General features: G+C 33.4%; 1 protein-coding gene across 10 annotated transcripts; it reads right to left on the minus strand.

Moving 5' to 3' along the window:
- Nucleotides 1–452: 452 nt before the first annotated feature.
- LOC126726210 (plant cysteine oxidase 4-like) lies at nucleotides 453–6,377 on the minus strand. Of its 10 annotated transcripts, none has more exons than XM_050431412.1 (7): nucleotides 6,240–6,377; nucleotides 5,946–6,120; nucleotides 5,229–5,563; nucleotides 4,931–5,094; nucleotides 4,626–4,773; nucleotides 990–1,193; nucleotides 453–891 (listed from the first exon to the last, which is right to left on the minus strand). In XM_050431412.1, the coding sequence occupies exons 3-7, from the start codon at nucleotides 5,326–5,328 to the stop codon at nucleotides 773–775; spliced, it is 735 nt and encodes a 244-aa protein (XP_050287369.1). In that variant the 5' UTR covers nucleotides 5,329–5,563; nucleotides 5,946–6,120; nucleotides 6,240–6,377; the 3' UTR covers nucleotides 453–772. The 10 variants fall into 10 exon arrangements, with proteins under 10 accessions (XP_050287369.1, XP_050287370.1, XP_050287373.1 ...); XM_050431413.1 differs by having other exon boundaries at nucleotides 6,245–6,370; XM_050431416.1 differs by lacking the exon at nucleotides 5,946–6,120 and having other exon boundaries at nucleotides 6,121–6,250.
- Between the last annotated feature and the right edge of the window lie 5,169 nt (nucleotides 6,378–11,546).

Genomic DNA, 11,546 nt, shown 5'->3' on the forward strand with positions numbered 1-11,546 from the left:
AAGAGTAACTCAGTGATATTACCTCCTCTATAAGGAAAACCATGAATCAAATCACCTCTCCTATTGTAACTATCAAATTATCAAAAAAAGTATTAAGAAAATTGAGGTTTAAATAATCTCAACCTCCATCCCTTTTTTACTTTTACAAGAGGAATAAGTACCACTTGAGGTAGGAAATATGGACAATGTCAGTCTTTTGTTTCACTATGTTTCTGTTAGCACTTGGCTGTTTCCTCATGAAACCTAGTCATCCATAGAAACGACTTTACAAAAAAGGGATACATCCAAACAAGCCATGACAGCCTTTCTGAACGACAACACGAGGGACCTCAAGACTGGAATTTTGAATTGTAGTTGAGAATAATATTCACAGACAGAAGACCAGATACAAGTTGTACTAAGAGCAGAAATCAAACAAAACATGCAAGCAACAACGCTTCCCCAAACCAAAATGGAACTCTAAAACAGAACTTTTCTGTGCAGTCAAGATCTCAGATCAAGAAATAATATCTGAACACTGCTTATTACAATTAATGAAAAATCATAGCAACGGGTATGTTGGGTACAAGATTTTTTGTCGGCATTCATTTCCAAGCCAATACAGGAGAAATGTATGTACAATCAAATACCTCACAGTAGGAATGCCAGTCATTGTTGCCTGCATTCCAGCATTATTGTCATGGTGTTTGGCAGTCAATGTGCCAGCAATCACCTCATTGGCTCCTCATAACCAATTTGACTAATGTATGATACGTGTGGTTCAAAAACCCTTTCACCGTCTAATATTGGGGCCCCTGTACAACCCCCTCAGAACCACTACGTTTTCAGGAGGTTGAATTTCTTCCAACCAAGCCACTTCAGATGGTTTCATACCACATAATTTAGCAATATCTTTAGGAGACCAACAAGGAGCAGAAATGTTAGTTCCCGAAATGAGAAGTAAATAAAAAAATTTCTTGTCACACACACAAGAGAGAAAGGGAAGATACCTGGAAGATCTTTCCTAGGGGATTTTCGGAAATAACAGCAGTGCCTTCCATCTTCTGAGGAGTAGGGGGGTGCAAGAATGTCAAAGAGTGCACAGGGAGTCGAGGCTTTGAAACAGTGAATATTGCCACCACTGTTTGGATAAAGAGTAGTTATACCACAAGGTGCACTCATCTCGCAATCTCTAACAAGTTTTGCAGGTCTGGCTGAAAAGTCCCACCAATCCAGTCAGTCTCTTTATTCTTTTTTTTTTTTTTCCAAAAAAAAAATTTCATATTAAATAAAGGGTTGGAAATTCATTCTTTTTAAGAGTTAAACCCTTATCCTAATAAGAATCAAGAAGATAAGATAGGGGAAAAAATTATCCAAACATAGTACTGCTAAGGACATTTATAATACATGGAAAACAGACATATGGTGGTAAGTATAAGAACTAAATGAACAAGTTTTAAGTGTTGGAGAGCATCAAATGGATTGGTTTCAGCATGGAATGGTCATAGCACACAAAACAGAAAATGTAGATGGTAAGCAAAGCATGCATCATTAATTTAAAGATATGGACAGTGTTCATAATTTGCAAAGTATTGCTATTCTTTCATTCTACTACATTGACCAATCTAATAAACTATACAGTGGTCACTACTTTAATAATCATTTCGTCCCATTTCAAATTTTTATTCTCAAAAACATCAAAGGAGCAATAATTTAACTCAGACCCTACTCAACAAAAAAAGGGAAACATTGAAGAATCTAGACGATAAGAAAAGCATTATTAAACCTCTAGTAAGTTATATCCAAGCTACTAGTTTCACTCATCATTTATCTAGGATACCCAATTAATTATCCATTTCAACACCAGCAATAGCAATATTTCGACAAACCAAGCTATTTTCTTCAGACTTGACAGTTAAGCTGATTTAGTTTACCATCATGAGGTAAGAAATTGATCGTGCCATACATTTTTTTGGAATTTTTTAAAAGCTACAAATTTCATGAAATAATCAATATTGTTGTATCCACTTCTACACAGAAAACCAAGCAACAACCATCAGTTACCAGGATAATATTTACCATAAAAGAAAATGCAATTAATAGATATTTGCATGCTTGAAAAGTCAAATCTTCAACAAACCAGAATTTTCATGTTAATTCCAGATACCTTCATAATGCTCTCAATATGTTCACTGTAAACATGTTGAAAACGCTACTAAGTATAGGTAGGATAAAAATAGTGCAGGATTGGGCAAGGTAGTTAGAGATGGCAACGAGGGGGGCTTTTGGCAGGACCTCATTCCCCCACCCCTGCACCATTCAAAGAACCCATGCCCCAGCCCATGGGAATTTTTGAAATCCTGTTCCCCTTACTTTTTTAGAAAACCCCTTAATTCAAATGCACGCCAAACTTACTTACAACTCAAGAAGAAGAAGAAGAAACATGACACAATCTCAATTAGAGTCCATTCATATATTGAATCAAATAACCAGAACACATAATAAATCTAAACTTAAAAACCATGCGGAAAAATTAACCAAAACATTATTAGGAGTCCTAGTAAAAATGGAAGTATCAATTATAGCGCATGAGGTACAAGTACTCGAAGCACAAGGTACAAGTAAAAGACTCAATTGAATGACAAAGAGGGCACAACAAAAACAAGGATCAAGGAAGGGAAGCCCATCTCAATGTAACAAAGCACGGGTACAGCACACCACATCAGGATCAAGGAAGAAAATCACAAGATACAGCGGTGAATGCTGTAACAAGTCTTCTCTCGACAGTGGTGGTGGAGAAGGAGCAGTAGATCATAAAGCATCATGACTGTGCTAAACGGCCCATCATAACCTATGCCAGTAACACTGACTTGGCTATTGGCTTGTTAGTGACATCTGACAAGGTTTACGAAGCTAAGTCAAGGACTACAATGATGTGGAAGTGGGGGCACTGGAGACTAACGTAGAGGCAAGAGGAATGAGAGATTCTAGAGCTTGGAATGAAGGGAGAAGGAAGGGAGGTGAATGGTGTTGGCTAAAGAAATTTAAGAAAAAGACCCCAAAGTTAGAAGTGAGGATATTTTTGAGATATTTTCAAATATTAAGAATATTTTTGTAAATATCCCCTTGGTTTTTTTATTTAGGGTAAATTACACTAACACCCCCAAGGTATGGAAAAATTAGACTCGGTATACCCAATTTCCCAGAAATGACATGGTCCTCTGCTCAAAAAATATTCTGGAAAAAAGAAATCTTCCTAAATAAAAGTCCAGGCCCCAAAAAACATTTTTAGTCATGCGTAGGGAATCCTAAATTATGACTTGGGGCTCATTTTACTAAAGCATCCAAAGAGATTTAGATACCATAACCATACACATCAGGCCAATGAGATCTAATCCAAATGGTGCTTCCTCCTCCCACAAAAATGAGGAAGGGTGAGGTTGTGGATTAAAAACCCCACTAAGTCCATATGCAACTTACCAGTAAAAAGAATACCAGTACATATCCACCAATAGTGCCAACACAAGTATCATTTAGTACATTGGACAAAAATTACAACAAAAAGGAATGGAAGATGCTTAGAAGTGACTTCCTTTCTAGGCAGAAAGAGCTAGGGAAGATTAAAAGAGAAAAAGCAATTGAATTGGCCGATATCAATATATCCACTAACAATACAAGTTTTATTCTAATTCTTCTAATTTTTCCCCATTTATTCTGAAACTGTCTTCTCCTTTCCCATTCTTTGATGACCTTAACAAAGACATGTAGTGTACACAAGCTTGAAGCTACTCAAAACTTCTTAGACAAGGTATTTCTTATAGTTTAGGGGGCTGCCTTTCTAAAACTTTACTATCTAAAAAAAATTTACTGAATTTAACAAAATACAGAACACTGCCATTAAATAAAGTAAATGCCACAGATAAGCTTAAATAACTGCAAACAGTAAGTCATAAAATAAACAGTCATATCTGTTAATTGTTTTCTGCCAAGCAGCTACCTAAGTGTTGAGACCAAGCAGGATTTTCCCTCCATGTTGAACATTGGTGAACACACCACAGACAGGTGACATGCAAAAGAAAGCAATAAAAAGAGGGAAAGAAGTGTAGTCATAAGAAGAAAATGTGAAACTTATCATCCTGAAGGAGATGACATGGATAGAAAGGATTCAATCAAGCTAGTGGTTCTGAGCAACCTTTGCACCATGGAGCAGAATGGCAGGGATTATGGTTGATGATATCTTGAAGGCTAACTAGTTTACAAGTAAAGAAATTAGACATAAATAAGGATTTAATTATGATACTGATTCAGAAGCTCTCCATTATTAGATTTTTACTATGTTTAGGATTTGTCAAAGTGCAATAAGTGATATTTAATTGGTATCATTTGACACTATTAGCAAATTGGTGATACCCAATCAATATTAATACTGTAACTACTTTTAAATTTAGAAAACATATTGAGACTGTGTAGGTTCTGTTTACACCATTGCTATTTGCTTCCATAAAAGACCATACAAGTTTTGACATTCTAAAAAGTTATAAATAAATTAAATTAAAAAAATGCATATTTTGAAATATCAGTCTGAATCACCATCATAATGCCAAATGTAATCTTGAAATATGCTAAGTTCAACAAAGATGGAGCACCTTGAGATAGATCAGCAGATCCAGGTATTTCAAGCCAGTCATATGATCTCACATGTAATGAGCCATAAAGAAGCTTGCTCAACACAGTCATTCCAGGATGATTATGAAGTGGTATGATAGAGCCAGGTGGCATGCAGAAAATTCCTATCTGCAACGAAGTCCAAAAGTTTCCCAAGTACATGTTATGAATCCAACTTTGCAAATTTACAAATATGCAATCCACTCAACTGAAACCAAGGTGTAAGTCAGTCCAAAGAGAAAATCCAATAAATAAATGATGTCCTACAGAGATTTAAGTTACTTACAGAGAATTTGTTACATTCGTGCAAGTGCAAATATGTAATCGGGGGTGGGTACTGATGACTGCCGCGACGCCCTTTTTTTCCATTGGTAACATTCATGGAAACTTTCCATTGACGTGCCAATTGTGCCTCCTGGTCAAGACCCACATTAGAGGGCTTCAAATTATCTGGAACAGCATTATATGAAAGTGTTAAGACAAAGGAAGTACTCAAAATCAAAATGATTTTGACCATGCGCAAGTAAACCACATCCAATGAGCACAATGAGACAAAAACATAGACATTTCTTAAAGCCTCTCACCTAAAATACCACGAACTTTTTCGAGAGAATCTTCTGAAATCGGACCATCAGAAGAGAAGGATGCCTTGCAGGCATCATATAGCTTTTGAACAACTGGCATGGTATGAAGAACTTAACAATCAAGCAATAGACCAATCCGAATATTGTAGTAACTGAATTCTAATAACAAATCCACAAAACTTGCGAGTGTGTTTCAACCATCTCTAGCTCCACTTCACAGAATAGCATTAAAAAACAACTTTCTTTCTTTGCAACAATTCCAAAACCCAGCTCTGCGTGAACCCAAGGGACAGCAATAGATATGCATGGTAATTAATCAACCCTGTCCACGGTAGCTTAAATCAACATAACAAATGCATCAAATTAGAAAATTTCACAGAATAGTATACACACCTAATCCAATCATCTCATTTTTTTTCTTTTACTCTTAAAGTGAAAATATATTTATATCAAAGATTCTTTCAAAACGCAATTTAAGCTATTCGGTTTAAAACCCACACACACACACACAAAATTTTACCCAATTATTTCCTTTCCTCATCTTTCTCAGCAACCAAACACAGAGTAGTCCATTACAAATTAATTAATCAAACCCAAGAGTACAAACTAATCTAATTACCCAAAAAAAAAAAAACACTATTCAGCAAAATTAAACAAAACCCCATCAAATTAAAACAAAAAACAACATGAATTACAAAAAAGAAGAGAGAGAAATACCTTGCTTGCATAATGAATTGGAGGAAAAAAATCAAAAAGGGTAAAAAGGCAGTGATTAGAGATAGAAATCAATCCCCAAATGAAAGGATCGCAGTCTCACATATTCAAAAAATTGGAAAGTTAAGACAGCATCGACGACAAAAATATGTATGCACACACGTGAGGAAGAGAGTACCTGAGACAGAAAGAGAGAGACAGACAGAAATTGTGAGTGTGAGACAGAAAGTTAATGAAAAATTGTAAAATTTTTTGGTGAAAAAATATTAAGGATTTTGCTGCGAAATCGAACTGGACCTCACTTCTTGTTATAGTATCATTTATTTATGCTTTGCCAATATCCCAAATGACCAAGTACAATGTTTATTTTTTTATCGGACTATGTACAATGTTTTGATTTTACAGCGGAGAAGACAAGGAGAGAGGGGTGGTTTTTTTTTTTAATAAAAATCCTTTTAAACACTTTATCATTGGGCCACGGCTATTGTCATGGGAGCGTCATTGCCTAAATCGTTTAACTTTTGTTAAGTATTAAAAAATAATACGATGACTTCTGCCACCAAATCAAATCTCACGGACGCGTGGGGTAAGGCTCCTTTAAATCAAGCCACGTGGTTAACTTTCATGATTGTTATTTTAAGTAAAAGATTAGACCTTGATTAACATTCATTGAATCCTAATTGTTAATTACTTTTTCTTCTTTCATTTTTTTTTTTTTTTTTTTGTCATCTGAGATTAGACGTTGGATTGTATGATTACTGCATATGTTAGGCAAATGGGAAACATGAAAAGGGAAAGTAATTTCTATCCCAAGATCATTAATTATATTGTATTGAAACTCGATTTAAGTGTTTAGGATAATAGTGTGGAGTTAATTTTTTTTTTTTAATAACAATTTTCTATAAAATTAGATTATATTTTATCGCATTCCACATTAGAAACCTTGACTAACATTAGTTTGATATCTATTATTGTTAAATGCTAGAATTTTAAGAACTTTTTATTTTCTATCTATATTATCATTATTAAAATTAAAATATTTATCTTAAAGAAATTTAACTAGTTAGCTTAAAATTCTGTTGCTTTGCAAGAAAAGATAAATATTTAAAAATTATGAAATTAAATCGTTTCTTGAATATATATATATATATATATATATATGAGTTTTGAATTTTGAGTTTTGACAAGCTTACGATTCCTTTATAAAATTAAAATAATGTTGCCTTCCATGGATCTTTTCTCTCTCTAGTCTCAACTTACGATAACATATGTCTTCTTGCTAGAGTCCACCAAAAAGCTTTGTCTTGACCAAGCATGACTTTCTCCTCCATTTTGTTCTCATCACTAGTAATGGTCCCAATGATCCAGGGGTGGCCCAAAGCATTTTGGGATCTAAGACAATGTTAAATTTAGGCATTTTATATATTTAAATTTAACTAAATATTTTTTTACTTAAAATGCATTCTTCTAATTTGTTTAAATGCACATTCTCAAAAAAAAAATGTTTAAATGCAAAAAATAAATAAATAAATAAATTTCTTGTTTATATGTGAAATTTTCATTTAATTTTTTTAATATTTTTTTTAGAGATTTTCACCTTGTTTTATTTTTTATATTATGCTCATTACTAGTAACAAATTAACTACAAAACCCTTTTGAGACTCAATTAATTTTTCACAAAACTTTTATTTTGTTAACAACTGGTATATATATATATATATATATATATATATAAAGCTACAAAAATTAGAGGAAAGTCCTAGGTGATAATTCGTCATTGGTTCTAATTTGAGCTCACCATTAATATTATTTTTTTACATATCAATAATAGATTGTTAACTAAAATTTGTTGTGAAAATGTTATGAATGTTACATTACTCTGAACAATTTATTTTGAATAATGCTAGGGACACAAAAATTTCACAACATTCTTAAATTAGAATAGCAAAAATTTTAAATTAGAGATTGTGATGAGCTCATGTGTAAGTTGGCATATTAATTTAGGAATATTATGAAATTATTGAACATTTTGTTTACGTATCCACTGCTGGGCCAAATACCAGTTATTTTTAATTGTGCAATTAAAATTGTTTATGAAAAAAGTGTGCATACTGGCCTTTTTACGCTTAATTTAAGCATGTTGATAAACCAAAGTACAAGAAAATACACAAACTTTTATTGGCTACCATGAGCATAGATGCAGAGAAAAAAAAAATTTTAATGAAAATTTTGTCAGGTGTCTAGATAAGTTGAATCAAAATATTGTGTTTAATTATTTGATACAATAATTCGCTTGTTCAGAAATTTTCATCTTTTTTGGTTTTATGGAGGGTAGTATAATAACTCCAAAATTACATGATAAAAGCCCAAATTTTATGAATGAAAATATTGTGCTACACTAGATGAAATGTTGCTATACAGTGAGTCAAGATGTGTTGTTTTAAATGAAAATATTCTGCAACATGGATAAAATGTAAAATGTTGCTATACAGTTATTCAAGATGTACTGTTTTTATCTAGAAGGTTTTCAGTTTCACATAAAATAAAAAATAAAAAATAAAAAATTATCTGCAGTCCCCATAAACTCAACCATTGTCAATGGAGAAAAACTGAAATGCACACTCACCGAGGTCATATCTATAGATGAGAATATTCTAGGTTTTGAGGTAAACTTCTAGACCCGTGTGTGTGCAGTAGAAGGATGCCATACCATTGTATCTTTCCACCATTTCTAATAATGAACACGACTCCTATAGGTTCAAGGAACTTAGTATATGTTTAAGAGCCAACTTTGTACGTAAACAAAAGAGAAAGCACCAAGGAGGGAGATAGAAGAAGCTAGAGTTTTGTCTCCAATGTGGGGCTGATTTCATGAATTACATCTCATAGGCTTTACACTTATATAAAGGACTCGTTTCAGAAAATAGACTATTTTTCTTTTAAGTTTCTTATATGGTTGAAATTAAATAATTGCATATCAATAGTATTCAATGAAAATGAAAATTCAAAGGAGATTCTTAAATGACCCTTTGGTAAATCGATATAACAGACAGACCAAATGAATATGTCAGGTCAAAAGGTGGTAAATTGAAATGACATTTAAAAATTAATCCAAATTGAAAAAGAATACTACAGGATGGATTGAAAATCAATAACAGATAACACCAAAGTCATTAAAATCAATAATTCTATATAGGATCGAGGGAAAAAAGTCTACAGGTTGGACTGACAATAAGAGGGAAGAACGCGCTTGGATTGTTGCATTATCTTTACACTGTATATGTTTTCCTAGAAAGTAATCTATTTCCTAGAAACTGAAGAGGATTACCAAACCAAGCTGGAGGGGTGTGCGTGGGTTGAATTAGGCGGGCAAAAGCCAATATTTTTATCCAATCCACCACTAGCGGGTTGGAAAAATTCCAATCCACCACCGACCCACCAAAGTCTAAATCCGGCGAATTGGTTACAAATTTTGGCGGTTTCAACTCAGTAGATTAGCATTAACAATGTTTTTTTTTTTTTTTTTTTATTTATAATTATCACAATCTACAATTTATTATTGCATAATCTCAAAGTATAACTAATGCATACAAAAAATTAAAGGTAGATTTCATTTAATAATCTCAATTCCAACACAAACATAGGGTCAATAAAAAAAAGATATATCATTTCTAATAGACCTTGTCTCCACAAAAAAGGAAAAAGAAAATGAAAAAACAGTAGCCTATTGCCTTACAACTGAAGAAAATTAAATCAACAAACTCAAGGTCTTAACATTCCCAAAGTCACATTAAGGATTCAAAATAATAACATACCAACATAACAAATAAACTTCAAAATGGTATGCATGGTATCAAGATTTACAAGAATATATGGGACCTAAATCAAAAAGACAAACAACATAATAAAAATATAGATACAAACATTAAGCAATGCAAGAGATAAAAACAACAACCTTTTGTGGTTTGAGTGGATAATAATAATAATATAAAAAAAATAATAATAATAAAGAGGCTTTAAAAAGGTTGAGGAAGAAAAAGACAAAACAACATGAAAGAGGGAAGAAGAGGAAGTGCCTGAAGGTGAAGGCTAAATGCAGAGTGTATGTAGTATACAGTTGAAGTGATTTTAGGATTTCAATGTTAACTTTTTATATTTTGTATAAGGAATTGATTATTGATTAGCTGTAAAAATTGATTAACTTTACATACAGAATATTCTGTTGATCAATTTCAACTAATATATATATATATATATATATATATATTATGTATAAATAAGCGGATGAAGCTGTTTCAATCCGTTATCCAACCCAATCCGCTATTTTAGGCATCTGAACCGCCCAACCCAAACCACCTAACTTAATAACTCGCACAGAGCAACAAGTCAAGCGGATAGATAAGTCAAGCGGATATTCTGCACACAAGCTGCTCTAGTCCCTCTTTAAAAAAAAAGAACAAACTTGTCATTTAGTTCCTCTTTTATTTGTCTTTCTCCTTTTTTATTATAAAAGTTTCCTTACACGTTTCATCAAAAATTTAACCTCGCGTGTAGAAATGAAGAATCTTCACTAGAACATTAGCAACTTGTGCCTCTACACAGAGACCTACTCCTATCCAAAGTGATTTCTAAGAGTACAGGGCACAATCATCCTCCATTTATCAAGCAACGTTGAAATCAAATTTGAACCCTTCTGAAGATTTTTTTTGGGGGGGGGGGGGGGTAAGCCAAAGAGTTTGTAAAACCATGAAATATTGAACCTAACCAGGTCTGGTTTATCTTTAATTAAAAACAGCTATGAGCCTATGCTTCCAATAACCTCATCTTGCAGTTGTAAGCTATAACTCTATGAGAAGATTAAGAGTCAGATTTTGTGTCCATGAATTGCAAACTTCATCAAAGAAAACAAAGACTGTAGAGACTTGTAGATACATGCCATACGAACAAATTGATAGTTAGTGACATTCCTCCACCAAAGTATTCTCTATTAAGTTCCTTGTAAAACCAAATGTTGCATCCAGTATGCCACTTCAGCTAAAAAATGAGCAGCATTAAATGGGTAGAATTTAAGTTAAATATTATAATTTTTAAAAGAATCAACAAAACAAAACTTAAAGAAACCCCTTTCTAGAGAACTCCTCGAACCAAACTTACTCTGCAACTCCTTGTTGCCAAACCTGCCAAACAAAGAAACTTAAAAAACAAGAACAAAATGCTAGTTGTACTCCACCATGAACTAGATGGTGAGGCTGTGATCCAGCCCTTCCCAGAACCATGAACTAATTTAGACCAACCATACACCTCAATTAATGCATGTGGTATGGAGCAATAAAACCCCAAAGATCACATAATTAATTTAGACCTTTCAAATACCTAGATTAATTAACAAAAAGCTCCCGACTTTGGTACCACACCATCACCTTTACTTTCACACCCACAGCCATAGCATTCCAATTCAGGAAAAGGTGATACAAACTCCAACTCAAAATTCCTTGCAAAGTCCAGATTGCCTTTATCTGCATGTTTGCAAAGGGCTCACCAAGGCAACCATGCCTGGCAACTCCAAATGAATTTTAAGAGAATGCCCCTGCAACTTCCAAATGG

Source organism: Quercus robur, chromosome 5, assembly GCF_932294415.1.
Source record: "Quercus robur chromosome 5, dhQueRobu3.1, whole genome shotgun sequence".
NCBI lineage: Eukaryota > Viridiplantae > Streptophyta > Magnoliopsida > Fagales > Fagaceae > Quercus > Quercus robur.